The sequence below is a fragment of the Crassostrea angulata genome, chromosome 10 (genome assembly GCF_025612915.1).
Source record: "Crassostrea angulata isolate pt1a10 chromosome 10, ASM2561291v2, whole genome shotgun sequence".
Taxonomy (NCBI): Eukaryota; Metazoa; Mollusca; class Bivalvia; order Ostreida; family Ostreidae; genus Magallana; species Magallana angulata.
Window position 1 is genome coordinate 36,411,245 of NC_069120.1, and position 21,307 is coordinate 36,432,551.

The following is a 21,307-nucleotide window of genomic DNA, read 5'->3' on the forward strand; positions in this document are numbered from 1 at the left end:
GTATAACTTTGCAGGCATATACCGGTAATAATATCTTTGGTAATAATTTGTAGAAACAGAGGTTTATCAGAGCACATAGCTCAGTGGTAATAGGAATTAGGCCAGTAACCAAAAGGTCACTGGTTCAAACCCCGCTGTGGTCACTTGATGTTGTGCTATGCCCTTAGACAAGACAGTTTGTCAACCGTACATTGTCTCAAGTCTACCCCACTGAAATTGGGTACTGGGAGTTTACATGCAATGGACTGGTGTCTCATCCAGGGGGAGTCACTGCATGACTCTAATCCGCTTAGTACCACGGAGACCAGGTTTGACACTAGTGGTACTGTGATACTCAGCACTCAAAACATTTTTCCTATGTAAGAAAAAGAGAAGTCTGAAATGTTTATTGGGACTTGGCCCCTTTTGAAGTATGAATTACATTTTGAAATAACAAAATTCATTGTTATACTATTAATGTGTTTACTTCTTTTGACAAAGCTTAAGATTAAGATAGGTACCAAAATATGATTGTTTTATTATTTTTTTTTTTACATTTATATGTGTAGAATTTTGATGATCAAATTTTCCTTGAATTCTAAATGGGGAAGGAAGAAGATTAAAGCATACATAGCTAGAAGACATTATTGATAAGTATATATCTATAGTGTATAATCTTAGTGAACATGCAGTACTGGTATATTGATATAATTAAGTGAATGCTCTTTATAGGTAGTTGATGAGTTGAAAAACCATATAGTATTACAGTAGTACATATATATATATATCACCATTCACCTGTCTTTAATCCTTGAAAAACGAATGTCAGAGTTTTCCCTCCAAATACTAATAAGGCAAAGTCATTTGCATATGAATGGATATGATCAGAACTGGATGTCCGTGTTCATGCGAATATGCAGATGTGATCTGGCGACACTTTTACTAGTACCTTCGCCACGTGACAGAAATAATAAATCTCCTCAGAACATGCAACCTCAATATACATGTACCGTATATTAAGGGGATCATATTCTTTTTCTGTGGCTTCCAGACATCTTTTTCTGACTATAAAGCACACAGTAAGAGAACTTATAAATTAATATGTCACCTTAGACGAACAATGTTTTTAAAGAATCTGTTAAGGTTTGTGTTGAAAAGTCCCATATCTTAAGTAGGAAATCACCATGATCTTATGCAACGGTAGAGTTTCTGGTGAAATGGGCAGGAAGTTTCATCACAAGTATGTCAAGCAACTTCAGACACTTTAGGATGTGGGTTCACTAAATCAGACGCTTAGGAGCTTGATGTGAAGTTACATAATGGGGGCATGCTGAAGTATGTGTTTGGGTGTGAAAAAGGTAGACTTTATGTACTGGTAGTCTTTGAACATGAGAGAAGGAAATTTGATATATAAATTCTCAGATGTCTGATATAAAAAACAGTCTACCTGGGCGAGGGGTAAGATGAGATGATATTTTTTAATTAAAATGTATAGGATTATTTTCTTTCTTTTCTAACATCTATGATTTAAGGATTTCAATTTGAGATTTTGGTTTCTCTACCGGTAATTTCTGAGTTAAATGTAACTGTTAAAGGGATCTAAGAAGAATTTATATGTGATCTTTAAAAAATGTCATTTTTAAATTTTTTTATTAAAACTTTATAAATGTAATAGTAAAGCTTTTAAACTCAAAGATAATTGAGAGGTAATCTAAACTTTTACATATGTAGTTATTATTAATTTGTTTTTCCCCCTTTCCGACTCATCAAACTAAGGTGACATATTGTTCCATAGGAGAAAAGTCTGACTTTTTGATATTGAGCAGGACTTTTTCTCTTCAATATGACAAAATTCTTTCAGCCTCAGCTCACAGATAAAGTTAACAGAGATTGTTTTCAAGTACATTTTTGACATTGCAGAAATAATTCAATTTAACCAGTGGAAGGTTGACAACCGACTGGCGACAAGTTATAACAACATGATATTAGCTTGACACAGTACGTTGTGAAAAGCATGTCTCAAGGTGACAGAAACTTGGATTTCTCTCCCTTGATTTGATCATGAATCTCTTGTTTTTAATTAAAGTCACTACTGGTTGTGTGTGGTTAAGCACGTAATTGCAGTCTTATGTTAGATATAAACCGTTGCTAATTACCGGTATGTCATGTTGTCCGAAAATACAAGGTTTTCTTCCAGTAATATTTATGTGTTTTGGAACAATACATATTAGGAAATACATTAAATTGTCTTTAAATTAATTATTTGATCATAATAATTCTTCTATAGATTATAATTTTAATTTAAAATCAACCACTAGCAACAACCCTCCCACCAACTCCCCCCTCCCCCCCCCCCCCCAAAAAAAAAAAAAAACCAACAAAACTCTAACATTAGATAAAAACCCAAGTGTGTGTGCTTTCATTCATATATCCTCAAAACACACAAATTTGCTTAAACATTTTAATTTTTTTCTAGGCTGCTTAATGAACTTGAAACTTCATATTGATTAAGACCTAATGATATTTCAGGTTTTACATGAATGAGATTTGTATGATCAGAGTTAATTATCTTTTCTATGACAATTCTACGCAGTGTCTCTATTTGGATTCCCAATGAAGCTGCAAGTGATGGGGGATGGATAGAGATAACCTGTCAGAAACAGAAAGGCATGGCCAGCCACCGAGCATAGACCACGTACTGACCCTCATCAACAGCCTAGTCAAAGAGGTAGGTGAAACTGGTACAGTACCATCTCTCATCTTATTGTAAACTGTAACAGCTAGCCTATAGCACTGAGTTCATTTAAAAAGGTAGGTGACACTGGTACAATACCATTTCTCATCTTACAATCATTTTAACAAGAGCTTGGACTTTGGGTGGGACGTGACCATCTGTTACTTGCATCAAAACAATTAAAAATGATGCTGGTTTTAAGCAAAATATACACCAATTGCGTAGTCTTAGCTTGAAAGCCAGACAAATCTTGTTGATTTCAAAAAAGCAATGACTGATTGGCTAGCAATGAAATAGACAGGCCTACGTCACATTACTGTTTGTCACAACTACTCAAAGTCCAATCTCTTGTTAAAATGGTTCCATAATTGTGAACTGTAACAGCTAGCCTTTAACACTGAGTTCATTGAAAGAGTTAGGTGACACTGGTACAATGCCATCTCTCATCTTATTGTAAACTGTAACAGCTAGGGTATAACTGAGTGTAGGCAATGAGGTAGATACCACTGATACTTTATAAACTTGTACACATCTCTCTCGTTATTGTCTAATGTTATACATGTAGCAATAGTACTGAGTTTAGTCAAAGGTAGGCATCTCTAGACTGTGGTACAATAATATCTTTCTTAAGGTACTTCTTAGTGTTAGTGTTATTGTATAATGTTATAGCTGTTACAGCAATGAGTTTAGTCAAAGCGGTAGGTACCACTGGTACAGTAACATCTTTCTTGAGGCACATGTTAGTGTTACTGTGCAAAACTTATAGCTATAGTACTGACTTTAGCCAAAGAAGTTGGTACCACGTTACTATACCATTTTTCTTGCTATTTTGTTATAGTATAGAGCTATAGCTATGGTATTGAGTTCATTTAAAGAGGTTTGTACCACTGATTCAGTACCATTTTTCTTACTACAGCTATAGTACTGACTCAATGAGAGTGAAATAATCATTAGTTTAATAGATTAAACTAGTTTAGTATTGTTAACATATATTTATGTTGAAGCTTTTGTACATAGAATAACTGTGATTTGACTTGCTGCGTTTCATGTCGATCCTCTCATTAGGCTTCTGTAATATTGCTATGACATAGCTATTTTATGTTAAGCTTATGCAATTTCTATGACAGGTACGGTACTATAGTATACTAGTACTTATATATTGGTATATACATGTATAGCAAGATCTCAAAGTTGCTCATGGTATAGCAACATATGAATGGAAACTCATTTACTTTCTGAAGTCAGCATAGGGAAATCATATGTCACTATCTGATTTAAGCTAATAAAAATGCATGAACATGTATTAATTGCCTAGAATGTCAAGAGTGTATGTTGCATTGTCTTTGCATTTAGCTCTGAGATTTAATTAGTTTCGTTCTGTAATGCAGCCAGCAATCAATTACCAGTGGAAAATATGTTACAAAACTTAAAAGATGTATCCTCTTTTTTTTTTCCAGAAAAATTTTCAAGACGCTTTAGAACACACCAACACTGGTAAGTTCATTGATTCAAGGCTTTTTTTTTTCAAATATCTAAAATAGCTTTAAAATCTCTTGACCATATGATAGTCTAAGAGATTAGATGTATAATTGTATTCTTTTGACTTATTACCATATATGTCTGCGATGAAATAAGTACGCAATAAATTCCCCTGCACATGGGTAATACTGTACAGGATATCATTTGATAATCTTGAACTCTTCAAAGAAAATTGAAAGGCAAAGATGTTGACCTTAGATGAATTTATAGGAATAGTGATTGTGTACTGTGTAATCTTTCAGAATTAAAGCGGTAATCTTCTGAACATTGATGCTGAAGAATGCTTCGTTAAATATGGATTGTCATATGTCATCTTTAAATTATCTTGATCTGTTAAATAGATGCTTAATTGCTGCAGAATTTGCAGTTCTGAAATTTTTTGAAATATAAAAGTAGAATTCTTCAGATATAACAGATGCATAATACATCAAATGGTATGTCCTTGAAAATAATGACATTTTTCAGTCATGTAGGTATTGATCCCATAAATTGAATTTATGCAGTCTTGTTTATGTTATGTACAGTGTACTATTACCAGTGAACAATACAAGGCTGAAACAGACATACCAAAATATATTTTGAGAGAGAGAGAGAGAGAGAGAGAGAGAGAAGAGAGAGAGAGAGAGAGAGAGAGAGAGAGAGAGAGAGAGAGAGAGAGAGAGAGAGAGAGGTTATTTTAGTCTGCATGGTAAAAACCTTGTGGTTTAATGGTTGAATTAAAAAAAAAGATCAACACATGCTGAAGTGTCTGACCTTTTATCTGCAAGTCTAGTTTTTGATAAAGGCTGTTTTTTTGTACGGTAATCATGTGCCCTCAGAGGAAAATGTTACACGCGATGCCAAACCACCAACTTTTATTTATTTTAAGAAAAAATTGACTTATGTTGAGGAAGTGGGATATTTTTGTATGTGCATGAATATTCTATTCATTTTAATAACAGGGATTTGCAAGCAAGGTTATTATAAGTACGTTTCCTTTCTGACGTCACACTGGTTTTAATAAGACGAGGTCTGTCGTGATCTCATAATCTTTTTTCAAGAAGAGCTGACACCTGCAAAATTTATTCTCCCTCGTTTCCATGCGTAAAGGAAACAAGATACTTGTTAATGCGTTGGTTGTTAATGGAAATCAATATTTGACTGTCATATCGCACAGGATTGTCATATTGATTATTATTGAAATCGTGTGGATGAAAAAATTCTATATTTATATACATAGGTTTTGATAAGTCTTATATATACTGACATATAAAATATAGGTAATTGTTTACATGAAAGAATTCAATGTCCATTCAATCAACTCAGCTGTTGAACTTTAAATACTCTGATAACGAATTAACAGTTTTGAAAGACTTTGATTGTAATATAATTTTAATAACGCAGTTGTGTCACTTAAGGCTGATAAATATTTTTTGATTTGAATTGAACATTATTTTTTTTGTAAACATACATGTATATATATAAGATACAAATACAAATGGTTTGCCACTGCATCTCTCGATCGAGTTAACCCCCTTCTCCCCCCCCCCCCCCCCCCCCCCCCAAAAAAGTTGAAAAAAGTTTTTTAATCGATATACATTAAATACATTTGTCCATTTGATGACACACTAAACATTTTTTTTTGGGGGGGGGGGGGGGGGGGTTACTTTAATCACAGGTAATCATGAATGATTTTTACATTAATTGTTTTATATCCCCTTATATCCCATTTGGGCAATTGGTATTGGGTTGTTTACCGTAGTTTAAGAGGCATTAAACATAAATGTGGGAAATCCCAAGCTATAGTTTAAGTAGTAATCATTATGATTCCAATACAGACGGAAGTGGTTCACTTGATCTATAACTAAAACTTTTCATGAATGATATTGTTTACGGATATACATGATGTCATATTGAATTTTTCCAAACATAAAACAATTTGATTTCATCCCAAAAAAATTTGATTAAGCATTTTTTCTTTGTTTTTGAAACTTTTCAGAATATAATTTTGATTAGGAGTTAAACAGTTTAAGAAAAATAAAAAATTTAATTTAGGCAACTTCTTACTGCTTAGATTGGAAAACAGGAAATCTTTTCATAAGATCGATCGTCACTTGTAGCATGTTCCCCCCTAAAGGAAGGAAGCTTGTAATAAAAAATAATGACAATGAGTTTAATGTTATCTATAGTATGGTATATATCAGGGTTTTTCTCTGAATTTTAGGAAAACACATTTTTTTTTTTCAATGAATTGTTCAGTTCTATATAAAAACTGAAGTGGAATTATTCTGATACATATATTAGGATATGCTTGATGATTGATCAATGGAAAATAAAAGCAACCACATGAATAAATGTAGTAAGTCTTACTGAATTTTCTAATTCCATGACCAGAAAGAATTTTGCATACTCTTATAGACCGAGATTCAGGCTATTTTTTAGGTGTATTGGCCAATCAGTTGTTCAGTACGTGTTTCTTTTTCTGTCTAAAACTAAAGACAATATACCTCTAACATAACTTTTTCACTAAAAAAGACAATTTGTAAATATAATTGATTGTGTAGGGGAGAGCATATTACTCATTTTAAAAATGACACCAACACGTATACTGTAAATTCCTAAATATCCGTGAGGAATTTATATCATTGCGTAAAATCGCGAGAAGCACCCCTCGTGGATTTTAAAATCTCACCATTATTTTCTGAGAGTTGGGAACTATAAATAATGTGGATGAATGTTCCGCATTCGCGATTTTATATCCTCGCGATTTGACACAAAACAGCAGGATCGCAGAAATAAGTTCACACGTAATATAAGGAATGTGCAGTATTCATCATGTTAAATTGCGAGTAGTTAATTCTCAAAATAAGAAATTTCTTTGATATGTTACGATTAATCACTTCTGATTCATTGAAATTGACAAGCACTTTTGTAAGTCAAAAATTTTCCTTTCAGAATGAGTTTAAATTACATCTATAATTTAGGTGAAGGTGGCTTGACTATTCAGCCTCAATCTGCCAATGACGAAGAACGCTAGTGGTCTTTTCCTATTTCTGCCCTCAGTTGCCCTGAAAACTTCCTGAAAATCACAGTGAATGTGATTTCCTGTCTCATTTATAGACGCCTTGACTAAATTGCTCAAAATTTGTGAAAATTGAAATCACATTAAAGACCCTCTCTATGAGTTCATGATATTAGGACAGCTACGTCTCCTTCCCTCCCCCTCCCCCAAAACTGACCTCTTTGGTATTAAAAGGAAGGTGACCTGTGGGTTTAAGTACAAGTAGCTGTTAATTAAGTAACTGTTAAGAGACCCCTAGTCAAGAAATAATGCAGTCTCCTTAACAAGGCATGATTTTAAATCAATACATTTGGCTCACAGCAGCAAAAATCAATGTAACATTGTTTTGTTGACTTTGGATTTTGCATAATTATAATCATTATAAGGACGTCAGCTATTTGTCAGCTAAATATTCTAATGGAAGAGTTCATTTAGCAATTCCAAAATGGACCGTTTTTCTTTAGTAATGAACATGTATATGTGTATAAGTGTGTGCAGTGTATGTAAATGACCATAATTTTTACTTTAACAAGTCATGTACATGTACGTCAGACATTATACGGCACACTTAAGCAAAATTTTTCATTTGTCAAGTTTCATACTTTTTATAGAAATAGAACTGGAAGGCAAATGTATGTTATGGGGGGGGGGCTAAATTAGATTTAATGCCCTCAAGTAATGCGGGGGGTGTAAATTAGATTTTACATTACCTTAAACTAATCTTATAATGCCATATAAATGCCACCATACTCCTATAATAACAAAATTAAGGGTTTTAACCTAAAAGAGTAGAGACTCAGGCAGAAGCTTTGAGGGTGAGGAATTTGGTCAATTTTGGAAGCATGTCAAACATATGGTTTAAGTTGTTTGTGTTGTTTACATTTCATTTCCTCTTTTTGTCTTCTTTTCAGCCTTAGCTAAATATGAACATAATGAGAAATTACAAGAGAAGAAGATCAAAATCCTGTGTCACCAAGGGAAGTTTGAGGAAGCTTTTGATCTCACTAAAAACTGGAAGGAGCGAGAGCCAAAGGTCTGAATGGAACAATACTTTTTGATAAAATATTTGTCTGCATAGAGGAAAGAAAAAACAAACTTTGCTTACTGGTATTTATTTAACTTTTTGATAAATATCTAAGTCTGCATAGAGGAAGTACATCAATTTTGTTTATATATTGTTTTATTTTTTAAATGAAAAAAAAAAACAGGTGGCATTTGTTACTATTACATAAATGTAATAGATACATTAATTTGAAATCTTAATGGGGAAAAATGAATGAATAAAATTAAAACTTTTATATTATGTGATATTCTAGTAGTATAATTTTATAAAAATTGGAAAAATTTCCTGAAACAGAGTACCACTCAATAATTACAGAATAACATTAATATCATTATTATATAATATTTTATAATTGTAATCGTATACTGAAATCTAGCCTATAAATGTAGCAACAAAGAGTAAATGTATAACAATGCAAAATTTTCACCTTGAAGTTTTGTCTCTTGTTAGTTGGTTATATGTAATGTGTTAATTTAGAATGTGAGTATTTTTGTTGTAGAATGCTGTGGCCAACAAAGAATTCAAAAAATTAAAGAAAGTCATTCAAGTTTTAAGAGATCAGGTAAGTAAAAGAGAACACAATTTCATGAATGTACATAAACTTCATCAAAGCTTCAGTAGATTCCTTATTTTGTGAAAGCTAGTACTTATATCTGTAAATTCTTCCCACGTTTTGTGTAAGTTCATGAGAATATAAAATACAGGTAGTGATTAAGAAGCTCTTGTTATTGTTTCATATATTTCACAACTGTCAGTGGGGAAAAAATGAGATCTTAAAATTTTTATGAGTGGTGCTTTTTGTGGATATTAATTCCTTTTGTTTAATTAGGAATCTACAATATATTTATCCCCTGATGAAATTCTAATGATACATGTCAAAAATTGACTCGGCTGTGCTTAGAATTTTTTGAGTTGAAATCTTTTTGCTTTATTCCTTTCAAATATTGATTACTGTTGGGCAAAAAAAAAAATCACTCAAAGAGAGAAAGCATTGTGGTGCAAACATACAAAATCATATCAGTGCTAATTGTATCAAAATTAGATGTTTGTTATGATATAATTCTTAATTTTGTGGCATTATAAGTAAATAGAAGTAAATATAAAAATAACTAGACACAATCTCGTTGCGAGCAACGAGGAGGTCTTCCGTCCGATTTTTAGAAGAGGAAATGACCTTGCCTTTCATCTTCATCAACGAAACATATCAAGAAATGCAGATGTGATCTAAAAGAGCAATGGGTGAAGGACTATACACCCCATTGGATCACTACTGAGGGACCAACCCCATTTTATTTGATATCAAATAAGAGGTCTTTTGAATTCAATACATTTTGTGTAAAAAGTTTAGAAATTTGTTACTGTTCTTGATTTATCTGGAAGAGATCGTGGGAATGGATAACAAACAAGTTTTGGTTGCAGATTGTTAACCTCATTTTTTTTTAGCGTGTTTTGTTCAATATTTCTTCTTAAAATTGATTTATTTTTTTTATTTTGGGACGTTGATAATAAGTTCGGACTAAAGTTATGGTTACATATTGTTGAATACTGCTTTTCAATTTTTTTTTTATTTTGAGATATTGAAGATCAAAATGTTGGACTTCTGGTCCCTTAAAATCCCTAATTAAGGAACATAGGTGTAAACAATTTTCGTGTATAGGTACATCACATTTCGATTAACATAATTGCCTCTGTAATGTATTACTAAATATTTCATAATTAAAAGTTATGGTTAAAAGACTTTAGAGCCTTAACGGCCCCTAATCGAAGGACCAGCCCCTTTTCTTGATGTGAAAAGAAAGCTCTACTCATTTTACACACATTTTGTTCAACAAGTGTTTAGAAAGTATGTACCGTTCAAGAGAAATCTGGAGAAGATCATTTTAGGGGCCAACCTTTATAACTCCTTTTAGGAAGTTATTAACAAATAAAGTTATGGTTACATATTGTTGAACACTGCTTTTCAAATTTTTTTTTATTTTGAGATATTGAAGATCAAAATGTCGGACTTCTGGTCCCTTAAAATCCCTAATTAAGGAACATAGGAGTAAACAATTTTCATGTAAAAGTACATAACATTTCGATTAACATAATTGCTTCTGTAATGTATTACAAAATATTTCACAATTATTAGTTATGATTAAAAGACTTTAGAACTCTATCGGCCCCTAATTTGAAGGACCAGCCCCTTTTTCTTGGTGTGAAAAGGAAGCTCTTGTCATTTCAAACACATTTTTTTCAACAAGTATGTAGAAATTATATACCATTCTAGAGATATCTGGAAGAGATCGTTTTAGGGGCCGACCCTATAACTCCTGTTAGGGATCGAATAACAAACAAATTATGGTTGCAAATTGTTAACGACATTATTTGGAACATCTTTTCTTCAACATTGCTTTTCAAAATTTCTCTCCATTTTCAGATATATAAGATCAAAATTTCGGACTGCCGGCCCCTTAAAATCCGTAATTACGTAACAAAAGAGTAAACAATTGTCATGTATAGGTACATAACATTACGATGAACATAATTGCTTCTATAAAGTATTACAAAATATTTCACAGTAAAAAGATATTATTAGAATACTTTAGAGCCCTTTCGGCCCTTAATTTAAAGGGCCAGCCCCTTTTCCATGATGTCAAATGAAAGCTCTTGACTTTTTAGAGTTTTTTTGTTCTACAAGTCTTAACAAAATACTTTTGAGAAAAAAGATATTCAAAGAAAACCACAAAAAAATCATGACGCTTTTTATCTCAATTTTTAGGCTCAGGCGAGCTTCGGTGTTTTTTGTCACAAAACAATGAAAATGCTTCTGTCATATCTACAATCATAGGTCTACAAACCCTGAAAATTTGAATCAAATATCTGTTTTCGTTTAGGAGAAAATCACCGGACAAGCCAACCCTTTAAATATCATAAAAACGTCAATATCTTTAAAACGGAAATGACGTCATCAATATAAAAAATTTCCAATAAGGTTCAGATCAATATGTGTTAGTTCTGAAAGTTTCATTAAAATCAGTCAAGCCGTTCCCGAGAACTCGCGTGCACAAAAATGCGTAAGAAAAAAAAAGAATAATAATAAGGGAAACAGAAACAAAGCAATAACAAGAAGGTCTTCCGTTGGAAACGGAAGACCTTAATAATACAATAATGATAGCTAGAGTCTTACTACACATTATGCCACGTCAAAGAGGCATACCCATCTTGACCATTTCTTTTGGTAAAATCTATTTTCCAACATTAGTTTCTCTAAAGAATAGTAATTTTGTAAATATTTCACAATATTCTCAAATGCAATATTAGCAGATTTTCTGGATTGACTAAAGTAATCAGACATTAATAACCATATCCGAAAAATAGATGGACAGTAAAAGAAGAGATGTGTAATTGTTTCTGGTTCTAAAAAACATATTGAACATAGTGGGGAATTTTTAATTTTACACATGTGTAGTATTTTGTTAGTACCTAATATTCTGTGGATAATTCTATAGTTAAACCATATCAGTCCTGAATCTTTTGTGGCAGATCTAGGGTTTGAATAAGCCTGTTTCCAGTTAAAATCTAGAGGTAAATTTAAATTGAAGGCCCATTTGTTTTCACAAATAGGTTTATGATTAGATTTTACCATCAAGTGATCATAGATATTCCGTGCTCCTTTTTTACACAAGCAAAGTATTTTGATAGATTCAGGTTGGTATGGTTTGATTATTACTTGATGTGAAAACTGCTTAACATTTGGCTAAGCACAAATAATTGCACGTTTCAAACCTTCATAAGTAGTAAATGGAATCTTAACTGGATGTTCATTGGTGATTCTCTCATAACTAATGAATTCACCTTGAGTATCAAATAAATCATGAACAATATGAAATCCTTTCTCATAAAGAGCCTTACAAAATACATATTTATTTTGAATCTTTACTTTATTATTGTACCATAGTGGCTCAAGCATGATATTGATATTATCAGTCTCTATAGTTTCCAAAAAATCACATAAATAAAATAAGGTTTCTTTCCAAAAATTATTACGAGTGGCTTTTGCCCTCTGTCTACAATATTCAGGTCCAAACTGACATAGTTTATGAGTATGACACCCAGTTATTTCAGAAAAAATACTTATCCAGCTTGAGTTAGTTGTTAAAAGTCTCCTAATCCATGTTAGTTTAAGAGACTTAATAAATATTTCAACATTTGTCATTCTGCATCCCCCCTTTTTCATAATTTAATTGCAATGTTTTTCGAGATATTTTGTTTATTTTATTTCCCCAAATAAAATTATATAGTGTTTTTTCAAATTGCTGTATCCATTGAGTACTTGGTTTTGGAAGAGAGGTAAACAAATGTGTGAATTTTGATAAAAGTAAACTTTTAACAACTGTAATTTTTCCCAATGTTGAAATATTTCTTTTTAACCAGTGGTTAATTTCTTTCTGAACTAGTTTTAGTTTATTATCAAAATTCAGTTGTTCCATGTTTTTTAGGTTAGCAGTATATGTTACTCCGAGAATTGTAAAAGGTTCTGTCGTCCATTGTAAACCAGTATCACTGCAAATTGTATTTGAATTAATTTTTGAGCCAATCCAGACTGCTTTTGTTTTGGAAATGTTGGGTTTTAGTCCAGAGAATTTTGAAAACTGAAAAAGAAGATCAAGTGCGCTTTTTAAACTTTTTTCAGATCCATCCAAAAAAAGAACTGTATCATCTGCATATTGTAATAGACATACTTTTTCTTTTCCTATTTTAATACCTCTAATGTTTTTATTTTGTCTTATCAAAAGTCCTAATATCTCTACACATAAGTTGAATAAATATGGGGATACTGGGTCACCTTGTCGACAGCCCCTGCCTATTTCAAAAAATTTTGAAAAAATACCATTTTGAATAACACATAATTTGGCCCCATTGTATAGTACTGATACCCACTTGATAAGATCAGGACCAAAGTTAAAAAAATGTAATGTATTGTACATAAATTTCCATGATATAGAATCAAAAGCTTTTTCGAAATCTATGAGTAGAATCATACGTGGAATATGTTTATCCTGAGCTACATCAATTACATCATAAATCATTCTCGTATTTTCTCCTATAAATCTACCTTTGAGGAAGCCCTTTTGACTGTCGTGTATTAAGAAATCAAGGACATTTTTAATTCTATTTGCGATGCATGCTGAAACTATTTTGTATGTAACGTTAAGGAGAGATATTGGACGCCAATTAGCTAAATACTCCCTTGGTTTATCCCCTTTTGGCAGTATAGATATAATACCTTGTTTTTGAGTGACTGAAAGTTCGCCAACATCAAATCCCACATTTACTGATCTTAATAAAAAGCATCCAAGATCCTTCCAAAAAAATTAAAAAAATTCTGTACTAAAACCATCACTTCCTGGGCTTTTGTTATTTGCCAATAAGGCTTCCTCGTTAGTTATATAACCCTCTAAATTATTAGACATATTTTCATCAAGTACTCTAATATAGTTTTTATCAATAGCAATTTCAATATCAACATCTTGTAATTCTTTATCATAGCAGGAATATAAATTTTTATAAAACATCTCAATTTCTGCTAAAATATCTTCCTGTGAGGTAACAACAGTATTGCGCATAAGTTTGCTAACAGTTTTATTGACATAATTTCTTTTTTCTAAACTAAGAAAATATTTTGTTGGTTTTTCACCCTGTTCAATCCAGTTAAGTTTTGTTCTGATAAATAAACCTTTAATAAAATCTTTTCTGAATTCTTCCAAACTGTTCTGTGCATTGGTTAATTTTTGAAGAATGTCCTCTGAATCATTACTATTCCTCAATATTTCTAGTTGTTTAATTTCTTCTTCCAGTAGTTTTATTCTTTCGTTTTTTAATTTTTTCTTTCTGGAACAGTACTGTATTGTGGCACCTCTTATGCTCAGCAATAGTTGTTCAAAAAACATTTGATCATCAATAACTAAATGTAATTCGTCATTCTTAACTGTATGGATACTTGCAGGATTGTATGGAAACACAGCATATTGTTCTTTAACTTTTTGTATATTACTTTTCACTAGATTAACATAAGTTTGATCATGGAGGAGTGAATTATTGAACTTCCAAAAGCCTTTACCCTTTTCGAATTTAGTAAAATAAATTTCTATATAAACCATAGAATGGTCGGATCTATAACCAGGTAGAATGTCAGATTTATCCAATAAAGCCATTAATTCGTTTGAAATTAAAAAGAAATCAATTCTCGCCTTTTTAGTTGGGTTTGTTCTGAACCATGTGTATCTTTTTCGTTGTTCATATTTCACTCTCCATGGATCAATTAAACTGTGTACTACTTTCATGTTCAAAACCTTCTCCCTTGCTCTTTTGCTATTAATATTGGTATAATTAAAATAATCTAAATCTATATCCTGAACAAGGTTAAAATCTCCAGCCATAATTATAAATTCACCTTGAAAGTTTGAAATGATGTCCGATACTGATTGAAAAAAGTTTGGATCATCATTATTTGGACCATATATATTAACTAATAATATGTCATATTTCTTATACATGTTAATTTCTAGAACAAGTAATTTACCTTCCGTATCCTTGTATTCATTCAGTACATGATACTCAAAAGTATTGTTAAACAAAATTGCAGTGCCTCGAGAATTAGATTGTCCAGGAGATATATAGATGTCATAGCCCCAAAAGGATCTAACTTGCTCATAATCATTAAGAGTGAAATGTGTATCTTGCAAAAATGAAATAAAGAATTGTTTTTGTTTTATGTAATTTAACACATCTCTCCTCTTGTCGAGACCACCTAGGCCTCTACAATTAAATGTTACTACCTTAAAACTCATAACAAACTAAGTGTATAAAAGAAAAATGTGTGTAAACAAGGTGACCATGGTGACATGAAAGATGTGTGCAGAGAACGAAAATATGGTATATAGAAGAAAAAAAACACTTTTCACTATAGCAAAGACCCCTTCAATTCTCATACAATACAAACTTATTCCCTTTGAGATATGTATATGTAATTTACCAGCAAAGTACACAAGACTTCCACACAAACATACATACCAAGAAAAAAAACAAAAATAAATGTCAAAGGAACAAGTTTCTGGAATAAACGGGACATCGATCCCGAGTTCGAGCTTTCGCTGCTACAGATTCGATCCCGATGCGTTTATGCGACACTACTACCGGTACAGTGGACATCACGCTCGAAGTTTTTTGTTTATATCATCGAATATATCAAATGTGTAACGACGGTCGTTTTTGTCTATTGCAAACACTTTGCTGTTGAAATACCAGGCAGAATGCACAAGTTCGTGTTCTTTGAGTTTCTGTATGAGCATTGCGTTCTGCTGAGTAATGTGGTCCACCATCAAGAACTCCTCTTTCATTTGTTTGCAGTGTTTCATGATAAGTGTTTTACTTTCCGGACTTATCATCCTCACGATAATCGGTCGGGGTCCACCGTTCCTATTTCCGGGGACTCGGTGAATCGCGAGAATGTCGTGAGGGTTTACATCAACTTTCACCCTTTGTTTTAGGACTGCACAGAACTCTTGTTTGAGGTCTTCCTTCGATTTTTCTCTCCAACCCAGTATTTTGATGTTGCATTTTTGGGAATATTGTTGGTTAAAATTTGCCATTGAAATGGCTTGTTGTGCATTTTTTGTTGTTATTCTAAGATCATCGCTCATTTTCTGCAGCTCTCTTTTTTCTTTTGCGATTTTCTCCCTTATGTCGGTAAGGTCCATATTGAGAGCATCAAATTTTTCGTTGGTATCAGCATGGGTTTGCTTCAGTTTTTCGTCGACATTGCTGTTTGTAAATTTTTCTATCTCACCTTTAAGTTCTGTTTTCAATTCAGTCTTTAATTCTTTTTTTATTTCATCTTTGATTGCGGTTTTAATTTCTTTAACGAAATCACCTTTTAATTCTGATAATATGTTTTTGACCACAACGCTAATATCAGTTTTTGTTACCATTCCTTGTTTTATTTCCTGCAGGCTTTCGAGGATTGAATGTAGGTCATTTTCACCTGTTATCTCACCTGTGGTGTCTGAGGCCCCGACAGGGTTTTGATCAGAACTGCTTAAATGTGGTTTTTTTGTCGCTTTTTTGTCCGACACTACAGTGTTTTTAACTGTCGCTGATGAAGATTTAATGTTCAACTGTACAAGGTTTTTCTTTTTGTTTTCTTTTGTGCCCTTAGTGGATGGTGTGGTCGACAGACCAGGGCTAGGGCTAGCACGATTACTGGCCATGTTTGTATTAACAGTGTTCACCTTTAAAGGTAAAATACAAAGACACTTCGAATTACGTTCTTATTCTGAATAAAATCGCAACTTACTGAGCACTGCGTGACTCCAGAAAGCTCCGCTAGCGAATATTATCCAAATACACATTGATACACTTGCAGAAAGCTATTAATATTCCACTTTGGTAGAGCTCGAAAAGAAATGCGTCCTACGCCATAATCAGTCACGTGGTCCACTTAATTTAAAAGACATTTAAAAGTTGACTAACCAACTGTAACTCCATATTGTGTGTTCTTCTCTCAGGATTCAGAAGAAGAGAATGAGGAGGATGAGGAAGAGGCAGTAGAGAACAATGCTTCTGTCCCAGCAAGTACCACATCACCCACACACACCACACCATCAGAACCCACCCCCACCCCACCCCACGCAGCAGAACCCCACCCCACCACATCGAAGTCAGAGATAGAGGGAGCATGTGCACTACACGACGAAAAGGGTTAGCAAAATATTATTTGAATTACTTAGAGACTATTAATTACTCTTGTATATATAAGGAAGTATATATGCTGAAATTGTGTTCATTTCAATTATAATTCTGATTTCTTGTTGAAATTGATTGTTTTAAAACTGTTCTGAGGGATGTGTTGAACCTTAAGCCAGAATAAAGTTGAAAAGCCCAAGGGACTCTCTCAAATAATCTGTTAATGTTAAAGATATATATTATAGAGATCATTGAATCTAATTCATCTTTGTACATGTATCGGTACTTGTGTAGCCAAACAAAGTGACAGAGATTTATCTTGTTTTCTTGTACATGAATACAGAAGTTCATTTATTTTTTGCAAAATGGTTAAAATTGTGGTTAAAATAAAAATCAAGTTTCTATTTCTGTGTTAAATAATAAAAAAAAAATTGCAAATGCAGATTAGCCAGTATATTTGCACCTGTGCTTGGTATGACAAATCCACTAAAACAGCCGAATGAATGAAACATTTTTTTAAATGAATAAAAGTTCAACATGAAGTTGCAATAGTAACTATTTTTATGTCCATGCTTTGTAGATGACGAGGATTTTAGCTGTACTTTCTGCGACATTAAATTTGTGTCAGCCAGCGAGTTAGAAACCCACTGTCGCAGTGACCTGCATAAGAAACGAATCACATCAGATGAGGATCAAAACTGGAAATATAGAGTGCCACCCAGAAACTTAACCAGCGAGGAGTTTACCATTTGTCGCAGGTAGTTACAAGCATGTGCAGTGGTTGGTTGTGTTGAGAACTCAAATACAGATCTGATATTTATACTTATTGTGTAGATCAACCTATCTCTCTCCTGTGACACATCTTTTCTGTTCTATCTCTTGGACTTATAGAGCATTTTATCTTGAAACTATACCTATAGATTGTACTGATTTTTGAGGTAAATAAATTTTCATTGTAGATTCATTTTCAGAATTTCGGAAAGCTGTATTTTAGCATTGTAATTCAAGGATGATTGATGCTTGTAAAGAGAGATAACTCTACCTAGGATAAATAACTATTTTTCCTGTAGGCCAAATTAGATTATTCATAGGTTTCTTAAGCCAAAAATTTCAAATAATAATTATCCCCCCCCCCCCATAAGAAACTTGAACAAAATCAAAATCATACATTAAGAGACCATTAAAAGAAATACAGGGTTAGTTTCTGCTGTAAGCTCTTTTATTATTTTTTGATTATTATATTCAGGAGTTGGGGAGAGTTGTACATTTTTTACGTAGAGCAAATTACATGTAGATGTGTGATAATAGATGTTTGATCATAGGCGGCTTGTAGTGTTCTAGACGCGGAGTTGAATCGGTGAGCCAAATCTCCTATCTCATTAGTTTTACTAACAGACTACCAAACAGTTGTCACTATTTTCGAGCATGTTCATGCATGTGTGAATTATTGTACAATTTAAGTTTCAAGGTGAAATGGTGTTCTTATGAATTTTATTTATTTTTTTTTCAAAATTTATTATTTTATCTGGAATGATCTTTTTTTGGATTTATTTTGGATGTATTTTTTTTTAGTTTCTCATTGATCCAAAACTCATACTTCTAGTCATTTTCTTTTTTAAATTTTACCTTTTTAGTCTCTTTTTGTAAAATTTGTGTATGAGAGAGATGGGAGAGAGAGAAAGAATGAGAATATAGATGTAGTAAATGTACATATCTCGTTATAAAATGACATTACATAGCCACACCACATATAAATGATTTGATGCAAAAAGAAGCTGTTTAATTAAGAAAACATTCATTTGACTCATGGGATATGGTTAGGGTAAAACTTTAAAATTCCAAATAAAAGCCAGGGAGATATTAGAATTGATGGCCTTTGTAATAGACAGTGTAATTATTACATTTGTATGTGTATGTGGTCTTATTCTTGAACATCAATGGAATTGTAATTTTAATAGCAGCAACTTGTATGAATGGCTTCAATGTAGAGTATGAGAAAAAAAATGCATGGAAGATTTGTTGTTTTCAATATGTGGTCTGATATTTGGTCAACAAAAAAAGTCTAATTAAAGCCTTGAAATTACAAATCTGAATATTAATTCAATTATTGATTCAATTTTCAACAAAGAGTTAATGCAATATGCAGTTGAGCATGTTGCTATTTAAAAGAAATTATGAAAAAATACAAATACATATTGTTGCTAACTTTATTTTTAACTATGAATAATTTAATTTCGGTTCTGGTGTTGAAAGCTTCAGAAATTAAATATAATTAATTTATTTACATTGTTGATTACTTTATTTACCCCACAAAGGTGGTATTGTTTTTAAATATTTTTACATCATGTATTCCTGTTATTAAAAATGTTTTAACTATTTTTTTTTTGAACAGTTATGAAGAAACCAGAAAATGTACTTTCGGTGACAAGTGTACCCAGGCCCACTCCAAGGAAGAGCTGCAGGAGTGGAAGGAACGCTTCAAGTTCCGGACACAACAAATCAAACGGGCCCGGGACAAACATCTCCATGGGAACACGTACGCTGAACAACTGATGGAGAAACTGGTCAATGCTGAGAACTCCAAGTCTGTGGTCAGTATTACATAGAGGGTGAAAACTGTGAACTCCAGAGCTTTTATTTTACATTTGGAGTAGTAAAGCCCCTTCTAGAATATATTAATTCTGAAGGCAGGGATGGATACCATGCAATCATCAAATTTTGTGGGGGCCAATTTTTATGGATTGCTGAAATTTTATAGGTCCGTGGGGATGTAATTTTTGTGTATTTTCTTATACCTTCAAAACGAAATATGACTTTATAACCCTAAAATATAATTCGTGGAGGATGTTAATTCATGGATGAAAGGTACCCACGAATTCCACGAAAATTGAACCACCATGAAATCTAATGATTCCACAGTATATTATATGTTCAATAAGCTTTCAGTTTTCTCGTTTGATTTTTAATCACTTTGGAAAAGTTAAATTTAAAAGTTAACATAGCTAGCACAAATTTTGTACATGCACATACATTGTCCTGTAGCCAGCAATGGATGCATATATACATTGTACACCATGTACATGGCAGTTTATGTCTTTTTAGCTCACCTGAGCCAAAGGCTCAAGTGAGCTTTTCTGATCACAATTTGTCCGTTGTCTGTCGTTGTAGTCGTTGTCGTTGTCGTCGTTGTCGTTAACTTTTCACATTTTCATCTTCTTCTCAAGAACCACTGGGCAGATTTCAACCAAATTTGGCACAAAGCATTACTAGGTGAAGGGGATTCAAGTTTGTTCAAATGAAGGGCCACGCTCTCTTTAAAGGGGAGATAATTGAGAATTATTGAAAATTTGTTGGTATTTTTCAAAAATCTTCTTCTCAAAAACTATTTGGCCTGAAAAGCTAAAACTTGTGTGGAGGCATCCTCAGGTAGTGTAGATTCAAGTTTGTTCAAATCATGGTCCCCAGGGGTAGGGAGGGGCCACAATTGGGGGATGAAGTTTTACATAGGAATATATAGAGAAAATCTTTAAAAATCTTCTTCTCATAAACTATTGGGCCAGAAAAGCTCAAATTAAAATGGGAGCATCCACAGGTAGTGTAGATTCAAATTTGTTCAAATCTTGGTCCCCAGGGGTAGGGTGGGGCCACAATTGGGGGATGAAGTTTTACTTAGGAAAATATAGAGAAAATCTTTAAAAATCTTCTTCACAAAAACTATTGGGCCAGAAAAGCTCAAATTAAAATGGGAGCATCCACAGGTAGTGTAGATTCAAGCTCGTTCAAATCATGGTCCCCGGGGGTAGGGTGGGGCCACAATTGGGGGATCAAGTTTTACATAGGAATATATAGAGAAAATTTTTAAAAATCTTCTTCTCAAAAACTATTAGGCCAGGAAAGCTCAAATTTGAGTGTAAGCATCCTCGGATAGTGTAGATTCAAGCTCGTTCAAATCATGGTCCCCAGGGGTAGGGTGGGGCCACAATAGGGGGATGAATTTTTACATAGGAATATATAGAGAAATCTATAAAAATCTTCTTCTCAAAAACTATTTGGCCAGAAAAGCTCCAATTATAATGGAATCATCTTCAGGTAGTGTAGATTCAAGCTCGTTCAAATCATGGTCCCCGGGTGTAGGGTGGGGCCAAAATGGGGGGGATCAAGTTTTACAAAGGAATATATAGAGAAATCTATAAAAAATCTTCTTCTCAAAAACAATTTGGCCAGA

The 21,307-nt window shown here is 32.9% G+C and overlaps 1 protein-coding gene across 4 annotated transcripts in view; it reads left to right on the forward strand.

The window, feature by feature from the left end:
• LOC128165239 (probable helicase with zinc finger domain) overlaps positions 1-21,307 on the forward strand; it is a 38,089-nt gene that overhangs the window by 1,242 nt on the left and 15,540 nt on the right. The window contains exons 1-9 of one of the 4 annotated variants that reach the window (XM_052829564.1): positions 577-1,337; positions 2,573-2,707; positions 4,171-4,207; positions 8,204-8,325; positions 8,855-8,917; positions 16,905-17,097; positions 17,663-17,840; positions 18,416-18,439; positions 19,475-19,673. In XM_052829564.1, coding sequence (XP_052685524.1) covers positions 2,615-2,707; positions 4,171-4,207; positions 8,204-8,325; positions 8,855-8,917; positions 16,905-17,097; positions 17,663-17,840; positions 18,416-18,439; positions 19,475-19,673 — 909 coding nt within the window. In that variant the 5' untranslated portion in view covers positions 577-1,337; positions 2,573-2,614. Of the gene's footprint in view, positions 1-576; positions 1,338-1,415; positions 1,438-2,572; positions 2,708-4,170; positions 4,208-8,203; positions 8,326-8,854; positions 8,918-16,904; positions 17,098-17,662; positions 17,841-18,415; positions 18,440-19,474; positions 19,674-21,307 lie in introns of those variants that run through there. The other 3 variants (XM_052829562.1, XM_052829563.1, XM_052829565.1) reach the window with 3 other exon arrangements.